The sequence below is a fragment of the Aythya marila genome (genome assembly GCF_965140915.1).
Source record: "Aythya marila genome assembly, chromosome: 9".
Lineage (NCBI taxonomy): Eukaryota > Metazoa > Chordata > Aves > Anseriformes > Anatidae > Aythya > Aythya marila.
In genome coordinates this window covers 24,460,347-24,481,549 of record NC_139050.1, presented here as the reverse complement: position 1 = coordinate 24,481,549, position 21,203 = coordinate 24,460,347, and the positions used below count along the sequence as shown (strand labels likewise).

At 40.1% G+C, this 21,203-nt stretch overlaps 2 protein-coding genes across 6 annotated transcripts in view; one reads left to right on the top strand and one right to left on the bottom strand.

Moving 5' to 3' along the window:
- IFT80 (intraflagellar transport 80) overlaps positions 1–13,094 on the bottom strand; it is a 46,523-nt gene extending 33,429 nt beyond the window's left edge. The window contains exons 1-5 of the mRNA XM_082767053.1: positions 12,939–13,094; positions 11,101–11,180; positions 10,149–10,371; positions 2,711–2,821; positions 340–408 (exon numbers count right to left, since the gene is read on the bottom strand). Coding sequence (XP_082623179.1) covers positions 340–408; positions 2,711–2,821; positions 10,149–10,371; positions 11,101–11,136 — 439 coding nt within the window. The 5' untranslated portion in view covers positions 11,137–11,180; positions 12,939–13,094. The remainder of the gene's footprint in view (positions 1–339; positions 409–2,710; positions 2,822–10,148; positions 10,372–11,100; positions 11,181–12,938) is intronic.
- A 607-nt stretch (positions 13,095–13,701) lies between these two features.
- Positions 13,702–21,203, top strand: part of SMC4 (structural maintenance of chromosomes 4) — a 32,867-nt gene continuing 25,365 nt past the window's right edge. Inside the window, exons 1-5 of one of the 5 annotated variants that reach the window (XM_082767155.1) lie at positions 13,702–13,890; positions 15,583–15,774; positions 16,913–17,091; positions 17,702–17,893; positions 19,620–19,796. In XM_082767155.1, coding sequence (XP_082623281.1) covers positions 15,645–15,774; positions 16,913–17,091; positions 17,702–17,893; positions 19,620–19,796 — 678 coding nt within the window. In that variant the 5' untranslated portion in view covers positions 13,702–13,890; positions 15,583–15,644. Of the gene's footprint in view, positions 13,891–14,513; positions 14,996–15,577; positions 15,775–16,912; positions 17,092–17,701; positions 17,894–19,619; positions 19,797–21,203 lie in introns of those variants that run through there. The other 4 variants (XM_082767157.1, XM_082767153.1, XM_082767156.1 and 1 more) reach the window with 4 other exon arrangements.

The following is a 21,203-nucleotide window of genomic DNA, read 5'->3' as shown; positions in this document are numbered from 1 at the left end:
AAATGCCCACTGAGAAACTTCTACAGGTTGTAGCTAGCATGTCAGTAGGACAAGGTGATTGTGCTCTATCCTGAAAAAAAAAAAATCACTTGAAAAAAATTCATAGTAGACATGATATTCAAAAAAAAGACAAAAAAAAAAAAAAGCTATTCTTCATTACAGAGAAACTCCTGCTTTGAAAATATTTGCTGAAAAATGCCACGATTTACCTTTAATTTTAGTGAAGATTATCTGGGCCTAAAGATCATTAACCAAACCAGGCTTTGGGTCTGTTATTTAAATATTTTTTAGATGCCTCAAATTCAAAGTTCCAACTGAACTTTAAGAAATTTAACTTACCTTGCTGAGCTAACGTGGATCTCAGCATTCCACTTTTAGACCAGATTTTCACTTGGCCATCTTCACCAACTGAAAAGTTATCAGAGAAATCAACTTCAAAGCAGTAATAAGTTAACAATCATGGCAGTTGTAAACTTATGGCATTTATTGGGAAGTACTGAAGTTAAAATAAGCCTGGATCTTTACACAATATATGTTTTTACATAGTTTTCCTAACACGCACGTAGATAGTATTTTAAAGAAAAAATATTTCAGTCCTTTTCTACTGTTATCAACAAGCCTCTTCCTCTCCTGAAACTCCTTATGGTCTTCCTATCTGAAGCTGCTCCTGGCTAGAGAAAGTCCATCCCTATTCAAGTATTCTAAGTTATGTATTTTCTATTTAGCATCACTAGCAGTCTACATCTATTTACAGTTCAATGTCCCAGAGGCTGATTAAGTGAGTCTCTTAAGAGTCCAAAGAGAGAAGGCGCAGATTTTAAGTATTAAACTGGAGGCTTCACACTTGATAAATGGTGAAACCGAAGATAACTGGAGGGCTCAATTAGGAAGGCTTAAATTTTATAACATAACTACATGCTACCAAGAATCTTAATTTACTTATTAAAGCTCTTATGTGCTATACAGCAAATTCAGTTATGTATGTATAAAAAAGCAGAGATTTCCTAAGGTGTTATCACATTTGAAATGTACACCTCTTTGCCTTTATTTAAATCCCCCAGATTCAACTGGTCGGGAAAAAAGTGCACCTGGGCCCTTGATGCCATTCTTCCTTTTGAAGGTAATTTACTTCCAGACTTCAGGTTTTTATATATGGCAGTTTTACCTCTTAAATAGTTTAAAAAGGGTAGCAAAAACAATAAAAAAAAAAAAATCCTGTGCCCATTAGATACTGTATAAATAGAGCCATAAAGAATATTTTAACTGATACAGTATCACCAATGATTCTCTACTCAACTCTCTTGTTGCAGGAGAAGAGTGGTTGACCTCAGAGTACGCTATTTGGATATGGAGGTGAAATCACCTATGCCTCATAAACGTCACGCAATCTTTCAAAAATAAATAAATAGATAAATAAATTGAAAGGCAAGTTTGACTTTTTCTTTGGAGAACTTCCTGAGGCAAATTTGCCTTTAAAAAGAACAATATTTCTATCCCTTTGGGATTTAAGAGGAACACGCCAGACGGAGTCCCTTAAAGCACCATTTTAGATGCAGACTGAGTCTGGAAACAAGCAAATCCAAAATTATCTTCAGTACTTCTGGACTGAGTTGGATTTTGTCCAAAGAAATCAGCTGTGCTAGATCAACAGGAGGCTGCAGAAAATTCTGACACCAGCAGAAATCAAAAAGTCTATCACAGGAAACATAATTAGCTTCCCCTTAACATCAAGATAAGTTTTCTTGAGGAAAGTGACAAAAGCAATTAATTACCAAAAGATTTAGGGGAAAAAAAGACATGTAGAGATACAGACACCAGGAGATCACTCTTCCAGCCCTGATAGAGAAAATGATTAGACAGCAACTAGACTGTGCCACTCCAAAGAGTCAAAGAAGAGCTGCACAAGAACATTGAAGATGCTCATAATGCCTCAGTAAACTTTGCTGACCAAAAAACTCCAATGACATGTGCAGGTCTTAGCAACTTTTTTTTTTTTTTTTTATGTAACAGACAAGAAAAAAACACACAAGTATCCTCCTATCCAATAGCATATAAGCATTGATATTAAAAATATTTACTTTGAAATAAATAGGATAACTTGTAATAAACAGCATCACAATAAAACAGGAATGTTTTTTACTCACTTTTGTATTAAAGTAGCAAATCATCTTCTAAAACATCATTGATCAAACAGCACAAAATTAATTTATATAAGTTATGATACCTCGAGTGATAACAAAGACTTAAAAAAATTGCAACTTATTTTGGCACACTTTATTTGTTACTAATTTTCTGTTTCTATTCCCCCCATTTCTCACAAGGGAGAGAATTTCAAGCTAGAACAGTATGGGAACACTTTAATAGACTCCATTTTACTCATTCAAATTCAATATAACAAGAATATCTGCTAGGAAATCTGGGACTACACCTTTTAAATATATGTCAGGGATTACGTTATGTTTCCAAAACATTTTGTTGGGTTTATCCTATAGCGTAAAGCTCTCATGCTCTACACATTTCATTACGCACTAATGTTTCATAAATTTTAATATTACACTTTTGTTCACTTCCACTTCTTCATGGCATATCATCTATGTATATGAAAAAAAAAAAAACACAAACAAAAACACACACACAAAAGGCTTTATTTTGAGAGCTCTCTTCTGTTATTTCAGTTTTCAAACCACTTCATTTCCTTAAGAGCGCTTACCTGTGGCCAGCGCTGTTCCCTCGGAATTCCACCTTCCTGCAAGCACGGCTCCGCAGTGGGCTTCCACGCTTTTCTCTACTCTTCCCGATTTGGAAATTAAGTGGAACTTCCCTAAACAAAAGTTCAATACAGAAATCGAGTAGCTATTATTGTGAATCGGTATTTACTTTGTTCTCTTAACAATGCACGTGCAAAACGAGATGAAGAAACCAACAGAAATGAGAACAGAAAGCACAATTACATTGTTCACAACCTTGATTAGCCCAAACAAATGAACTCTTGCAGAAGAAACATTTGTAAACTAGCTAAAATCTGTTTGTTTTTTTTTCTCCTTTTGGTATATGCAACCTTTGCTTTGCCTATTCATTTTGCTTGTGCCCCTCCAAAGTGCGCGCGTTTCTCTGGGGACACAGCCGCCTGCTGTTATTTCATTGTCCGAAAGCTGACAAACAGAGGTACGCACGCTGCAGCCCAGCAGAGTCCTTGGGTTTTCTTTTTTTTTTTTTTTTTTTAAGATCTGAAAAATCACTCAACACCAAAAGGATAATGGAAAAGCTCGTACAATCTGACCATCAGCGAGCGCGTTTCTCTGAGGAAGTCTTACTGCTTGCATTATGGGGCTGTTATGGAAATTCACAGAAGCCAAAAAACAAAGCTATTAATGATTTCAACAGAAGCATGAGGAAGTCTTTCTTTCCAAATGAGGGATGTTGCTTAAATCCAGGAAGATCAAATTTAAACTGGACCAAAGAGCAGACAAAGGAGGGCTTGGAAACATGTGGCAGAACAAATGTGTGGCTCAGAATAGTTCAGCAACTCAAATTAACTACTTTAAAACCAAAACTCATTTTAAATGATTTTATCTAATATCTGCCAGTAAGCCACCAGAAGCTATTTCCAACGTGAGCAGAATTTTTTGAAATGAACACTACACGGCTACCTCACACCAAGTGCACGTGAATGCTCCGTCACTTCAGATGGGCTCAGGTTTCCATTAATAACACACACATACAACCCTCCTGCTTGGGAGCATGAATTATAGGACAGGCCACACCTGGTCTGGTTACACAGCAGGATCCCAGAATGTATTGAGAAAACACGGAGAGAAAGGGAGGTATATCTGGAGTTAAGAACGGTGTGGAAATAAGCACCTGAAGGTGTTTTCGTTGGTCATTGCCCTTATGACAGGCTTGAGGGAGAGGAACGGGGAAAAAGAAGGCAGTTTGACCTCTCAGAATGAGGTATCTCCTATGCAGAAGAACTTGAAACCTAGTTGGAGCTACAATGTTGTCATCAGCACAAAGACCCTTCAGCAGTCACCGGCTGATGGGAAAGCTTCCAGAGCACCGCGGGGCTCGGCGCTGCTTAAGGAAAAGTGCAGAAGTTGGCTGCCTCTTGCAGGGGTGGAGGAAGGCTCTCTGACCTCATGGAAGTTGGTACCATAAGCTGTGCCCCCTGAAGTAACTGGATGATGGAAGCCATCAGCAGAGGTGCCGGGAGCATCTCGAGTAAACCCAGCAGCAGTGACAGGGTCTGAGTACAGGCAGAGGCGGCCGGTCTACCAGCGCGGGCCCGGCCTGGCACAAAGAGCTGGGGGCAGAAAAAGAGACTAAAAACCAATCCATCTTAGTAAAGAAACACGTTATCAAGGCAAGTGTGTGCGTGCAGGTGAGAGTGGAGTTAGCTATGAACCAGACAGAAAGTAAAACCTAAGACACCACCGCACTAAACACACACTAAAAACAAAAAAACTTCACCCATCTTGGCTACTGTGCAAGTGGCCTGCGCTTCCAGAAGCCTGAAGTGACTTTTATTGTGTTTTATTTTGCACTTCAATTTAAGAAACAAAACAAAAACAAAACTTGAAAACAAAAGCAGACTAAAAGCAAACACAAAGCATTCTGGTAGATCTGTCAGTAAATAAACATCAGGCGGACATCAGTGCTCTTCCTAGTATTATTCAAATGAGTACAATTACGCTTTGTCTTCATTTGGAGCATATAAACAAAAAGGCACAAGCATCCAGCCAACTCTCTGACAATGCAGGATTTCCAAGCTAAAGACTTAATACTGAAGAAAAAGAATGGTTTGTATAAATCAGTTTATTCGAGCAGACCATTTAAATATCACACACTGAACGATACATTTTTGCTTTTCACTACCACTCAGTAAAGGCCCCGGTACTCCTCTAAGAAGCCCCTGCAACCTGACACATACCAGGAAACAAACAACCAAAAAAAAAAAAAAAAAAGAACAACAACAAAAAAATGACAGTTGGCAAGCAACTGAGTATTTTGGTTTAAGTCACATTATCGGGAAAACAATGGGCTGTGTCAGTGTACAGGATAAAACCCTGTGACATTGGGAAGCATTCAACTTGCTGATCCATCTTCTGCATCCCTTCCCGGTCTGCCAGTTCCTACTTTTTCACAAGGCATCTTCCAAATAATAAACCGTAGCAATCTGTGGCCTACTAGGAAAGAATACAATTTCAAATAAAAACAGGTCCATCTTTGGCACTAAGAATTCATCTGGAAAGAGGATCGTGTGTTTAAGAACTGTACAGTAACAGTTCAGCACAAATCAAAATTTTCATGGATATCATCTTTATTTCTGTAATTTCTTTACTTTTCCAACATGAATTTACAACTTATGATAGTCATATCAATGCGACTCATTAAACACATTTTTTTCATTGCGTTCTCACATAGAAGTTGCTCTGAAAGCCAAATTTCAATTGTTTTCTCTGCCTTCTTCTTTCTTCCGTTCTTCAATTTAACATTCGAGTAATAGAGGATTTCAAACAGAATTTATTGCCTTCTTATACACAATTAAGAAAGGGAAAATTTTAGCTATATGCTTGGAATAGATAGAAGTGATTCAACTTAACCTTACTTTAAATCTGAGATTTGTAAAATACTGTTCCCTGCTTTTTATGAAGTACTGAAGCCAGAAGCTGTCCTCAAGCTTAAAGTGACTCTCCAGTTCTGGAGGAATTTCAAGTGGGAGATTAGCAGCCTATTTAAATACAGAATAAAAAAGATGTATGTTTTGTTCATTACTTTTCACAGACTCTTAAATGCTGACCTAATGCAAAATTATCAATAAAATAAGGGTTGAAAAAAAAAATAGGTCTATTCCCTCATGATTTGTGCTTAATGTGCAATTTAAAGCTGAATATTTTCTTTATTTTTGTAAATAAAGTAGTAGCATAATCAATGTAAGTAGGAAGTAAAAGAACAATATCCCACAAGAGATGAAACTCAGAAGAACACCCAAGAGGATTAAATTTACATTTGCTCTAATTTCACAAACATCTGGAGTTGAACCAGGAATTAAATGCAACCCTGTAAAGACATTATACTCAATTTCCATCAGATTCAGCAAATTTCCAGGAATCCTTATCACAGAGACGAATTAGCTGCTGCAGGAAAATTGCAGGCTTGACACGTAAGGCATGATATATATGTAGTAGCTAAACAAAATTTTAAATTTTACTATTAAAAAAAATAATTCAGAAACAAAACTTGATTATACACTTACAATGCAGTAATTCACTCACACATACACACACAAAAACCCAAACCTTTGCAAGGTAAGTTATATCCATTAAAAGTGCTAGGTTACACTAGGAGGAAAACTGAATTTTCTGCATCAAGATTTATCTCCATTTATTCGTTTCCAAATTAGGTTAGCGCTGGTTTTTTATTTCTATTTCATTGGGTAAAATTGAACAAAACTATGATTTTTTTTTTGACTAATACATTTCAGGAACAGTTCTCCAAAAATCAGCTTTGCAGGCTGAATTTACCACTATTTGCTACGAGCTTACCCCTTAGTCTGAACAACAGCTACTAGGTTAAAAAGTCTGTGAGAAAGCAGATAAAGTGCTAACTTATATAAGACAAAAAAAAAAAAAAAGTGAATTATAGTAAAAATAATTAATTCCATGAGTAAGAGCAAAGCTAATCAAATGTTACTGCCTAAGAAGGGAATTCAGCTGAATCTTCCCATCAGTGGGGTCATGATGACAACTCTTCCACATGGACTGTCACCAGCCCATGCCACAGCTGCCCCCTTGTTACAGTGTTCACTAATTCAGTGTTTTTTCATCACATTGCTGCCCCTTTCCATAAAAATTGTAGGGATGGAGGGCACTCTGTCTCTCTGGAGCTAGTTCCAAAGTTATTGATTACCTGGCAGAAAGCCCCTTACAAGTCTGACCATGGAGTCCCACTTTCTTTCTTTTCTTAGGGAGCAGGAAAAAAGTTTCTAGGTCAGTGTTTTCATTCAGTTTTGTTTGTATTTAGACTCAAAGCTTATATACAAATTGGGATTTACTCTAATCAGTTAAATAAAAATTACATCCTATCTTCCTCATGCAATACCCTACGTTACCCTCCTACCTCAGGGTATCTACTGCTCTGTACAACCTTCTGTTGCCCAAGAAACAGGCCAGGCCAGGAGACTGCAGACTTTGAGTGGCCAGTACCTATTCCAGCTGTAACACTGTTAAGGTGATAAGCCTTAGGAATGTGCCGAAAACGTGCAATCCAAAGGGCCTACGTGTTTGTAAAAAGAAAAATAAATAAAATAAAAATAAAAAAATCCCACTGCATGATAAAAAAAATCCCTCTGCAAGTTGGCAGAGGCAGCCAAATCAGTTTATACTGCATGCAAGCAAGAAACAGCTGCATTAAAAGAAAGTGAAAGTTAATCAAGCTGATCTCCAGAAGTTGGACAATGACAGTTTACAGACTCTCAAGTGCATATGGATTCTGAGACAGAGTTACATGATTGTTTACGTTTTATAAAAAAAAATCTCTCTCTCTTTTTTTTTTTTTAATATGGAAGAGACAGCATTCTTCCTGGCCCTTTTGTCTCTAATTCCTTGTAGCTGAAATCTTTATAAAATACTCCAACATTACCTAGAATCCTAAAATGACAACTTTAGGCTAGACAGAATATGCTTGGTAAAAGTTACAAATGAACAAAAAAAGTCTTATCAAGGAAAATGCAGATCAAGATTAAGGGACTGGTTTAGAATTTGTTGGTCAGACAAATAAAATCTCGTGCAGCAACAAGAATCATCTGCTAGGCTGTAAGAACCCCTCACTATAAACCCCTGCGATTGATTTAAGTCACTTAGAGTAATCCCAACCTCTAAGAACTAAATGACAGCCTTAAAAAGTCCCAACAAATCCCGGATAAGATTCCAGGCCCTAACTATACATGATGTTATTCACGACTACATGATGTTATTCCTGAAGGGTAGCTCTGCTGCAGTTCAATTAATCCACTTGCCCGAGAAGGTCACCCACACCTACTAGACACTGTGTTTAAGAACTGCTACCTTACCTAAGGGGTATAGACTAAAGCATATCAGAAAGCATGCTACCAGAACATGCTTCTTTTTTTTAACACTTCTGAAAAAATAAAACCTGACTTTCAACCTTTCAATTAATCTATGAATATAATTTAATTTTCCTCATGTATCTCAGTGATATAAAACCCAGAGGAAAATGAGAGAAAAAAAAATGCATACCAGACTGAAGTCGTCTGTTTCATGGAGGTATTTGGAGCCCTTATATATACACCGAATACCTCAAAGAGATCTTGGCCTCCAGTCTGTGAACTGAACTCTCAGCCTTCCTAATTGTTAAGTGCAACCATTGCTAGAAGGCAGAGACATTGCCAAAATTTCATGCAATGAATGAATTTTCCCTGCCTTCTTCAAGCACATATTATCTCTCCCTGTCCGTACAGAAAGCCATGCTGGACACACCAGCTCCAGCCTGCTAATGCCCAGTAACAAACCCTCTGTTCCCTACCAGGCTCACTGGGAAGCTAGCCACACAAGCAGCCCTCACAAAGGAAACACACTACACCCACAAATCCGAGGTTCTGGCCACAAAGTAGGCAGAAGTTAACTGGAAATCATCCATCAGTCCCATTGAAACCATCAACAGGTCCCCGTGAAAGCGGTCGATAAGGTCACGGACTGATGGCCATTATGATTCTGATGGGAACTCCCTACAATTGAGCACGATCTGTTCTGCCTGAAAGAGCTGGCGGGGATTTAGAGCAGAGAAGTGCTTTGAGCTCACTGCTGAGAAACTCCCATCGCTGCTGTTTGTGTCGAAACACTGCTTTACCACCAAGACCCCTGACCGCTGACAGAAGAATATAAACTCAGTTTAGTAGATTTGTGTGATCTGCTTCTTTGCGCACATAATTACCGCTATCAGCAGAACAGTTTAATTGACTTATTCTGAAACCTTTCACTGTGTTTTCAGTGGAATAAAACAAAGGTATGAGATGTTAGGATCCACATAAGGACTGCCCAACTTCTGCAAGTGAGTCATAGAGCTTTTCCAGGTCTCCCATTTGCCACGTTCTTGGATGCGCCACATGGAAGTGTTAGAAACCCTTCCCAAACCAACATCCCATCAGCAGGCTCATGGTCAATAACAAGGTCAATGTAAGATAAAATAAAAGCAAATTTCATAAAGGATCAAACACCTTGCAGTCTTGGTTTTAAAATTGACAGGTTCAGGAAAAAACACTCCTGTCTGAATTACAGGGTATCCACACTGTAGGTTCTTTATAGCAAAAATGAAAAGGTGGTGGATGAAAATTTCTCTTTACTGTTATTTTTCGTATTTTCTTTTAAAAAATTAATGTCTCTTTGGGGAGGAAGTAAAAAAAACAAGCAAAGATCAAACCTCCTGGCTCCTACTTCCCTTCCACAAAACAGAATCCGTGCACTGGAATACTGTCACTACCATCACTACTGTCATAAAGTCCAGTCCAGTGCACGACTACACTGGAGACACAGCAGCACACAGCAGATATACGTGTATATATATCTGCCACCACAGCAAACACACAGACTAGTCTTACAGATCTGCTGACAGCCAGAACTAGATGCTTCAGAGGGATATTCAAGACTCCAGAGAAAGCAGACATAAGACATGTTCTTGTAGTATGTCCAAGATACAGACTACATTGATATTAAACATAACAGTTAAGCAACTTCAGTATCTTCTGTTTTGATAGCTATAAGCAATCTGGTATCTATGTTGGTAGGTAGTCCAGACATATTTAAAACTACTGGATAATGAAATAGACAAACGGGAAATGAGCTGTGAAATATAACAGAATTTGACTTTACATATAAAATTATGTATCTGCTGACGGAAGTATGTCTAATAATGATGTATCAGTGGAAACTATACTAATACAATGTATTAATTTTGCAACATCTGTTTTGTGCAACTGTGTATTTTGTGCAACTGGGAAACATCTATCAGTGCAACTCCTATATAGGTATTTGAAGTTGGTTTATAGCAGACTATTTAAATGCAGATAATTCTTTAAGTATTTGTGATGTAAGCACAAAGTGGTATAACATTGTAAGCATTTTTAATCGACTTACCATCAGAACTTGTAAGAACAAAGCTCTCAGCATGGGACTGCTTCTTCCCACCTACACTTCTGGGAAGCCAGTGAAGATCTATGGGATAAGTATCATCTGGGAGTTTCACTACTCGAGTAGTCTCACTAGTTAAAAGGTTCCATTTCATAATTTGGTGGTCATCACTGCAGGAGTATAGCTCATCAGCTGTAGTCCATCCCACACAGCTAACTAATTCCTTATGTTTAATTAAATTAAGGAAATCTGAAAATTTTAATCATCAAAAATGGACATAAAATATCTCAGTACAGTAACATTATTTTCATAAGGTTGCATAAAATGTTTTGTATACAGGAAATATGATTCTTCATTTTTTCTTTGCTCTTTTGTGTCAAGGAAAGAGATGGTCGAAATTCACCAGGAAACAAAGCAGACAAGCCATATCATGTAAGAACAAAATTACTGTGATATAGATTTATTTATTGAAACTTTGTAGAACTGATGGGTTACACCTGTAACGCATCTTAGTGAACAATGCAAGTGCAAATCACCCTATTACCGTTCACTTCAACACACGTGGTGTTGGTTTATTAACACCACAACGTATATAAACTATTGACATATTCATTAAGAAATGGAAAATCACACTTTTGTTTATATCTGCTATGTGTGCATCCTCTTGCAAGAAAGTATACAATATCACTACTCCTATTTACTGTCTTGGAAAGATTTAACATCACTACAAAAAGGAAAGGAAAGGAAAGAAAAACTTAAAACTTAGTAGCAAAACACTGACAGCTCCACATCTCTTAAAACACTGCCCTTAAAAATGTACTAGATGGTAAAGTTAAAAAAAGCCACCTGTAATTTACAAATATTTTACTACAAGGTTTGAGGTAAATAAAATCATTACTAGGAAAGAAACTAAATAACAACATGCTTTTCTGTGGTTTATTCTGAGACAAAGGATATGCTTTGGTTCCTTTAAAAGCGAAGTCTTCAGTCTCATTGCAGTTGTTCAGATGTATCATTAAAAGAGGTATGGAGGTATAACTGTAATAAAACAAAACAAACATATGTAAGTAGCCAAAACTAAAAAGGAAGATACCAACAGCAAGACAAAGTTTTGAATGACCAATATTGCATTAGCACTGTGCCAAAATAAGCACCAAATGAACCTGAGTTTGAAGGGAATTCTGTTTGTCCAGTACCCAACTGCATACTGAACACGATTGCTGAGTATAAACACAGTGGGCAATTTAAAGAACAGCTCACGGCAGGAGCATTTTGCTGGAATGTTGTAAGCTGAAATACTGACGTTGCCTTGTGCAGACATATAGCTGTGACAGCAGCAAGGGAAAACCTGGAATCACAAATTTTTCAAGAAGCTTCATGCTTAGTGACAGCACTGTAAGAAAAACTATGATATGAAAATAATCCTGCTGTGACCAAATTATACAATATCTCACTCTGTCATCCACCGTACTGTTTGGGACAAATAGTATGCTCCCAGGAGAGCACAATGATACACAACGAGACCTTCTGAACTTCTGGATTTTTTTCCATCATAAAAATGATGATGTGTCAAACAGGTACTATGCAGAACTTAAGAAACATTAAAAGGATGCCCAAAGGATAAAATAAATTAATTTTCCACCCTACCTAACTATTGCGTGTGTTAACCAATGTAATTTTTAAATAATTCTCTCTCTCATATTTGGATGTCTAATCTCATTCTCATACCTTAACCAAAAGCTGCATGGCAAACCTCACCACCCTTGTGTTTAGAAGGGGCCTAAGTTTGTGCTCAACTTCCAACTTTTAATCAAGTCCCTGACTTCTACATAGTGGCAATACCTTTGCTCAGCAGGGCCACATACCTGTTCGGCCTCTGCTGCAATGATTTCCACACTTAAACCCACCCTTTCAGCTGCTTCTTGATAGTTTTTAACTTCTTATTCCTCACTTAAGAGTTTCAGGAGACACGCTGGTATGGCCAGCTTCCACTGCAGGGACACCCCAAACAAATTGTCATGTAAATTTTTTAAAAAAATCACATTAATTCTGTAAATTTACTTTCAAGGCATGAAGTAAATACTGTAATTTTTGAAAAGGCCACTTCAAAACACTCCTTATGTGCACCTAAATGGTACGAACTTGCTCGAGATTGTAGCTGGGCACCCCACAGCTGCACCTGTTAGGGCCAGGTGAGGTGTTTGGGGCACAGGACAGCTCAGACAGCGGCGACTCCTCTCATCCTGCACCCTTCGTGCATTTATTCTTGTCAGATCTCAGCAGCCTAACTGCTGGCGCATCAGCTGAAAGCATTTCCCTGAAGCTTTTCAAAACGATACGGCAAGAAGGAGGCGGCTGGGCACCAAGGGCAGGCAGCAAGCTGCTCTACATGAGCTCGGCTCAGCTTCTCCCGGCCTCAAACTAAAAAACACCTCAGCCCTGCGCCTCCTCACCGCAATTCCCACCCTGCGCTCTCCCCCCTTCAGCTGCTCTCCCTCCGCAGCTGCTGGACGAGAAGTGAGGGCTCAGAGACGGCCCAAGAGGGGAAGATTGGGCCCAAGAGCTTGAGCAAGGCTGTGCGAGGCGGAGAGGAGGAGGCAGAGGGACGCGGCTCCCCCTTTTCCCTCAGGGACAGCACCGAGGCCGGTGCCCAGCTCCCCGGGCGGCCGCTCCCTCCCGCCACGCACCCCCATGGAGCCGGTCCCCAGTCTGCCCGCGGCTCTCCCCGCACCCCCGCGGGTCCCAGCTCGCAGATCCCGGCTCGCAGCCCCCTCACCCGCCGCCCCCTGCCTTTACCTGCGCCGGGACTTGGGGAGCGGAGCGGATCGGAGCCAGCCACCGCCGCCGCTCCCTCAGCGGCCAGCCTGAGGCGGCCCCCGGCGGCTCCCGCCTTCCTCCCGGCACAGGCGGCGTCTCCGCGGCCCCCCCGTCTCTATAGCGACTTCCCGCGAGACTTCGCCTTCCTCCTCCTCCTCCTCTTTCCTTCTTCTTCCTCCCTCCTCCTCCTCCTCCTCCTCCTCCTCCTCCCCCCCCCCGCCACCTCACGGTCCCGGGCGGGCGGTGACAGCCCAGGTGACGCGGCCCCCGCGCCGCCCGTTAGTTAGCGCCGCCCGAAAACCGCACCGCAGTTTTACGATCCTCACTTTTATTTTTATTACCGTTATCGTTATATTTTAGTCTTAAAAGCCCCGTCCGCACGCCCAGGCGCCGCCCCCTGACCTACTTCCCAAACCCAAACGACCCCCACACCCCCCCGACCCTCCGCGCGGGGAGCGGCTGAGGCGCCTCAAAGAGCGCTGACTGCGCCTCAGCCACCCCCGTTAAAAAATTTTAAAAAATATATAAAAAAAAATAAAATTAAATTAAAAAAAATCCACCCCCAAACGGCCCGCAGCGCGGTGAGGCGCCAAGATGGCGCCCGGCGGGGCTTTTTTTTTTTTTTTTGCCTTTTTTTTTTTTTTTAGCTTTTTTTTTTTTTTTTTTTTTCCCTCCTTTCAAACGCGCGGCGGGCCGGCCCCCGCCCCTCCCAGCGTGCCCCGCGCCTTTCTAACGAATTTCGGTTCGAGTTCGCCGTTTGGGCGCCATTTTCGAGTGTGGCAGCCGCCGAGCCGCCGCGGCCAGCCCGGTCCCCAGCCCCGCTGCCGCTCCGAGCCGCCCCGGCCGGGGAACCGGCGGCCGCTCCCCGGGGCAGGGGGCCGAGGGGAGCTCCCCCGACGAGGAGGAGGAGGCGGCGGGGGTCGCTGAGGCGGTGAGGAGAGCGGCCGGGAGCGGGGGCGGCGGGCGCTGCCCCTCAGAGCGCTGAGGGGGGGGGGGGGTGCGGCGGAGCCCCCCCGGCTGTGAGGGGCTCGGCGCCCGGTTCCGTCGTGTGAGGGGTTTTGGGGGGAGAGGCGGCAGGGGGCTGCCCCTGCGCCCTTAGGGACCGGCGGGGGGAGCGGGGAGCTGAGCCCCGGGGTGCTGAAGCCCCGTTTGGATCCCCTGAAAAAGCGGGGATCCCTCCACGGCTCCTCCGAGCCCCGAGCCCGAGGGCTGAGCCGCTTGGAAAGGCGGCGGCGGGGCTGCAGCCGCGTCCCTCAGGGCGAGGGGGCGGCTCGGGAGGCTCCCAGCCCCTCGCTGACACCGGCTCTCGGCCCCGGAGCCGTCAGGGAGCCGCTGTGCCCGGCTCCTTCTCGCTCTGCCCGGGGCAGGAGGTGGCCGAGAGATGCTTTGAGCCCGCACCTCCGGGCTGGCTTTGGAGGGGGGGGGCTGGGGAGCTGCTGAGGGAGCCGGCGGCCGCCGCTTCCCCGCCGTTTGAAGGCTGAGGTGAGGGGCCGGCTGGGAGGGGGCCGCTGAGGTGGATGGGTCCGCGTTGCGCCCTTCCCTTGGAGCTGAACGGTTTTGGGGGAAAAAAATAAATAAATCTGAGGCTCCGAGAGCTGTAATTGTCTGAGACAGCCATTGCGGAACACTTCTGAACCGGGGCACTGACTCAAATTGCCTTAAAATGAGATCTCTCGCTCGTTTCCCCCCCTCCCCCATTGTCCCAAATGAAGGGCTCTCATGAGAGTGTGGGCTGGGGGTAGGTCTGAAAACGTCAAATGATTGGCACCAATTGTAAGATGACTTTCTAACCACGTCAGTTTTTTATCTTGTGAGAAGTAAACTTTCTCATGTCTGTTTTTCTGCAAACTAACTCCGCCACTTGCTGCAATTTAAACTCTTTGGGGAGAGTTTCGCTCCCGCGGCCGTCTTTTCTTCGCATCGGTTGTTTTCTGTTTCTACTTTTTTTTCTGGGAGCTGGGCTTAAGTGCCAGCTGATGGACTCCTGTACCGCTTCCTTCTTGATCAGATAACTTTAACATCAGAACTAGATGAAGGTATTTCGTCTTGCTTTCCTCTGTTAAACGTTGAATGCTAGCAGTATAGAGGCTGTTATATCTCGTGAAACGAGCATATTGATTTAAACTGCTTAAGAGCCAAGCCTTTGCTATAATTACACAGCTCTTTTTGTTTGTGTACACGCACGTAGCCAGCATGGAGTGTTGAAAGTAAAACGGGTGTCAGGTCTGAGAGGTGTATGTAAAGGGCGCTTCCAGGAGAGGGGAGACATATGGCTTTTCAGTTTGTTTTTGCGAATGCGTCTTTAACTCTTTGGCCCCCAGCATCACGGTTGCTTTCTCTGAGCATGCTAACTCCACTGAACATGGCCGTGTGAGTTTTCAGTAGGTAGATTCGTGCTGTTTCTGCAGATTAGGGTGGGTCCGTTGTTTTTTGGGGTGATGGGTGATATGTTTGCGAGGCTCAGCTTTTGTTTTCGTTTTGGATTTGGATTTTTGCCTTCAAAATACATCTAGTCTTTAGTTTCCACGATAGTCAAACATGTGGATTAGCACATAGGTATATTCCTTAGGGGATTGTAGTTCAAATCATAGATCACGGGGTTTTCTTGTTTATGTCAGAAAAGGAGGTAGATCCCTTCAGTAGTTTGATTGCTTGGAATTGAAGGGGAACAGCCAACAGATAACCATGGCAAGCAAGAGCACCAAAACATCCACAGCAGCCCATCAGAAGGGCAGGGAGCCTTTAGAGGATTCCACCAGTGACATGGAAGTGGAAAAACAAGGAGACAGACAGCTTGGTGAAGTACAACCACAAGGTAGGTCTGAATTTTGTGGTTCCGATGGCATGTAAACTAGACGATAGTGCATGTTTAGCAACAATGCTCAGCTGAATTTACTGATTGTGCCAGATGGGGATTCACTCTTTTCTCGTCTAGAAAGGAATACTGAAAGCCTTGACTCCTGGCAAGTTTAAGCTGCTTTTAAAGTGGTGAAGAGGGTTTGAAAAGAGTTAAAGTGTTTGGACCAGTGACACAGTACAAGTGCAAAAGCAATTTTGTAGATTTTCTCCTAATAAAACCTATTTCGTATTCCTGTTCTATAACATTGTGCTTAAGATTATGATACAACAGCAGGATTTTTCAAATTTATATGCAGCCAATGGTATGGGTTTTCTTGGAATGGAATAAATGTCAAGTTTATTTACTTAACTCTTAAAATGATTTGACTTTCTTTTTCATGAACCAGTGTGTTTTCTTGTGTTCCTTGAGGTTTTTGTTGAAAACGTCTGGAAAAACAGCAGCGTGTGCCTGTTTCAGTAGCCAGATAGGCAATTATTAAAGCAAAGGTGTTTGACAAATGGATTGATATGTTGAAATTGGTGGCAAAAACGGCTGTCTATTTGAAGAAAGAGTTGCTAGTAACTGTTGAAAAGCTGCTTTGCTTACAACTAGCAGATATCCAGGGGGCCAGTTTGTTTTCGTAACAAACTTCCTGTCTTTGCAGAGTAGTTGTGCTGTCATTACAGCTTTCAGAGCATTGTGCAGCGATCCCCAAATCTTGCAGAGTGACTTGCGAGCATACTTGAAATGTGGCTTTGCACTTATTAATTAGAAAGACTTTGCCTGTTTCGGATTTGTAGGCTTATTGTGACGGTTGTAGCAACTGTAATTGCAGAGTGCCTATTAAAGTGTGTTAGAATAAGAATTACATAATGAAAGAACAAGCCCACTAGTGAATCGATGGGACATCTTAAGTATCTCTTTTTAAAGATTCAGTTCATTGGAAGGAGGATTTTAATACCACTTAGCTGATTTTAACACTTGCACGCAAATGTATAGGTCTGGTTAATATAGAAACGATGTTTGCTTATCGAATTGAACACTTTACAAGGTGTCTAGTCATGGAGAGCTTATAGTCTTAATTTTCTTTCTGCTTATTTTGGATGGTTTTTAGCAGTCTCAGATGAGGTGCCTGACAATCGAAGTTTAGAAGAGATTTTGGGTAGCATCCCTCCTCCCCCACCTCCAGCAATGACCAATGAACCTGGTGCTCCTCGTCTCATGATAACTCATATTGTAAACCAGAACTTCAAATCCTATGCAGGGGAGCAAATTTTGGGACCTTTTCATAAGGTATCTTTCTTTTACTTTAATCATTTTCTAAATGAAGGTAAGACTTCACTGTGCTGGTATTCCTTCCTGTATTTTCACATAACCTTACCTCAGAAAAACTGAAGAATATTTAGGTTTTAGAATTGCTTCTAGGGTGATATTCTGTATTTTAGCTGTTGGGCAGAAGAGAAAACAGTTAAGTGCAACTTTCTGATACTGTACAAATTTAATTTGTCAGTAAACCTTAAAAAAGCACACTTTTCTCTTTATTTCGTTTACTGGGGAATTTTTAGGGGTAAGTTTGAAGAATGAGAATATTTTTTAGTGCCCACAAGAGACTTACGTGGCTAATCATGAAACTTTCCTTGCGAACATGCTTGCTAAGTGCAGTATCGTTTTGAGTTAACAAGTTAAAATTTAGAAAGCTGAGCTGAGTTGAGGTGTTTTTTTCTTAAATAAGTTGTACTGCACTACCTTTGGCAGTGAAGATTAAGCTATCAAATAATCTGCAGTTTTCTTCAGTAGAAATAATTGTGTTTTAAACTATTCACAAATGAAGTAGATGATGTTACACTGGCCAGGATCTATTTCCCTTTGACTGTCACTTTTTTTTCTTCCTTCTACTATGTAGCGTTTTTCATGTATTATTGGGCCAAATGGCAGTGGAAAATCCAATATCATTGATGCAATGCTTTTTGTGTTTGGGTATCGAGCACAAAAAATCAGATCCAAAAAACTCTCTGTGCTGATCCATAATTCTGATGAACATACGGACATCCAGAGTTGTTCTGTGGAAATCCACTTCCAAAAGATCATTGACAAGGTATGTATTCTTCTATTCAGAACAGGGGAGACTTATTTTCTTTCAGGATTTGATGGCTTCAATAATTAATTAGTCTGAGCTGGGGAAAACTTCATAGCATAATTAGTTTACCACTGGGATGTAAAACATCAATTCAAAGTTTAGAATTAGCTTAAAAAATCCTCTATCGAGTAGTGCAGTACTTAAAATATTAATAAGAGCTCCTCTTTTTTTTTTTTCTGCAACACTAATATCTGGAACATGTTCATTTTAAAGCTACTTAAAAAAAATAACAGTCATTTTAAGGAATCGTTTTAGAGTTGTCTTTTCTTTTACCTCAAGTAAATAAAGCCTTTTTCTGAAATTAATAACACCTCTAAAAATTTTTAAATCTACATTTGGATATGTTGCATATTCTTAAGCTTATATTACAAGCATATAGATTAAGAGAGAAAACCCTTTTAAGCAAAACTTTTCAAACCAATTGAAACTATTTTAAAAAATTCAGAAAATGTAAAATTAATCTGAAACTCTTATTTACACTTCATGTAATGTAAACGTGCCTGCAATTTTAAAGTAGATTTTTTGTGAAAAATTCTACACTTCACACTCTGTGACTAAACACTTCTGAACCTGATATTTTGTTTGAATGAAATAGAAAGTGTTGACAATTTAAAAAACATTTATTTTGCTTGCCACTGCACAAATTGGTTAAAAACTTCTGTACAATTTTGTTGACAATTGTTTGCACTGTAATTGCAACAGACAATTTATTTTACTTGATTTTAATTTAATTTTTGTGGACACTTAGTCTGGCTGAAGTATCATCTTGAACATGAGGTTAGTCAATATAGTGGGAAATGTACACTGAAGTTTCAAAACTTGTGGCAATAAGATGAAAATATATACGGTCTTTAAAGGAACTGTTTTAAAACAGAATTTTTCTTTGACTTGATCTACATTCACACATCTTCTGCTTCTGGCTGTAAGAGCCAGATTCAATAATTATTTATTCTTATTTCTGACTTGACTTCGTTAACATCTAGAATCTAAATTTATGATGTTAAAAACTTCTGAATACATTAAATACAAATTTCATTATGCTCTTGGGGGTTGATGTGGGAAAGTGGTAGGGCAATTTTAGTCTTTACAAGAAGCATGCAACAATTTTAACTTTTTTAAAGTATAGTACCAGCTTTACTGTAGTTGCTGCTTTTTAGGTAAGTTCTTTTGAAGCTGATGATATCATATTTATCACATCTCTAATGTTTTGCTTTTTTGTCTTCTACAGTTTCTCTTTAGAACTCCTCAGCTAAGAGAAACTTCTTTTCCTAGCACTATAAAAGAGCTTAAATGTAGACGGTGGCAAGTCATTCAAGACTTCCTAAAGTAAAATTAAAAGGGTAGAATATCAAAGGCACTTTAGTATTGAAGTAGGCTGTTTCTTTTGTGATGTGAAGCAGTGGTAAAGAGAATAAATTACATATTTTCAAAGCAATAGTTTCTGTTGGAGATGGGAAATGCATAATATGAGGGCCATGCTGTTTAAACAATTTGGGGTATTTTTATCCAGTTAAGATATTTTTTTGAGGTATATATTCTTTAAGATAGTTCCCACTTCTATTGGACTCCAGAATGCAGTAAGCCTAAGCCTTAACATGATAAAATTTCTGTGCTTAATTGTGAAATATGAGGTAAACCTGTGATATACTAATTGTTCTTCTGGCATTGTTTTTCCTCAAAACAGGAAGGAGATGATTATGAAGTCATTCCTAAAAGCAATTTTTGTGTATCTAGAACTGCCTATAGAGATAATTCTTCTGTCTATCACATTAATGGAAAGAAGTCAACATTCAAAGATGTTGGTATTCTTCTTCGAAGTCATGGAATTGATCTGGACCATAACAGATTCTTGATTTTACAGGTTGGTGTATGAATAAAAACAAATTTAAGCAAAACTATATTTCCAGTTACAGTTACCAAAATACTGTTTAGGTTTTGAGTCTTATATTGGAGGCCTTAAAGTACTCTAGCAGCACATCATGGTTTGCATGCTCTAATAAAGATGCGAATCATTATTTGCTGCTTTAGAAATTTAAGGAAGAGAAACAGTTGAAGATGCTAACATAAATTTTTCTGTTAATGAATTTGTGTTCCTGACATGTGGATGAATAGAAGAGTTGTCATACTTGTTCCGCCCTAGCAGCACGTAAATATTGGTGTAGTAAAATAAACCTTAAACCCCAATATTATTGTGCTGCTTAAGCGTGGCAGAGATTCAGCAACTTGTCTATACTTTAGATAAAAGTGCATCAATATTAACTTAAATCTTAATGATTCTACTGTTAAGTTACGTACAGTTCTCATATATAGGCATGGTTTTACTGCGGAAGCATGTATATAAAAATTAATTGCGTAAAAATCGATGGCAAGAAAAAGCACATGAAGTGTACTTTCTGTTTACATTTGTTTACCAACTCCAGGGGACTCAAAGAAGAGCAGCTTTATAGCCAATTCAAGATGTGTTGTAAAATGTAGTTTTAAAAACATATACTGTAAAAATAATGGAATTTAGCAACATAATTTATATTTGCATTTGGGTTTAACATTATAGGGCTCGCTGGCATATGTTTGCTTTTTAAAAGGCTGAAGAGAAACACGCTAATTTTTCTTGTGCTTAAATAATCTAGAATTTTGCTAGTGCCAAAGAACTACTTAAACTTGGGTTATAGTACTTCATGGAAATTTTTAAATGGTCAACTGAATAAATATATGTGCAATTACATGTAATTATTTCCCTAATAAGTCCCAAATCTACTCTGAAGGGTCATGGGCCTAGAAAATTAATGAACAGTGAAAGCCTCCCAAGATCTGAAGTTTTCAATAGAGATTATTTTAGGCCTGTTTTTGTCAAAGGAGCTTCCAGTTCCCCTCTATCAAAAAAAAAAAAAGTTCTACTCTTTGCTTCACTTCCTCAAGTCTTCTTGTGCTGTCCTTTTTTACAGTTACACCCACAAAAAGAGGATATGTCTTTGTGAAGTCTCCATGCCAATTATTCCATCCAACACCTTACTCCTATTTTCTGTTTTAAGTTGGAGTGAGAAGTACCTCCAAACAAACAACTGGTGCTATGCGCTTTTTTCTTTCTAAAGTTGTTCTTCAGAAGTATCATTGTAGGAAAACTTCTAAAAAGGGGAGACTGCAGTGAAAGACTAAGCTTTAGTAGAAATTATGGTGCAGAAGTATCTAAAGCTTGTTGGAGAGCATACTCTTCCTCTATTGGGAGGGGAAGGAAACATTTTAGAGGGAGTTTTGCTAAGCTGCTTTTCTT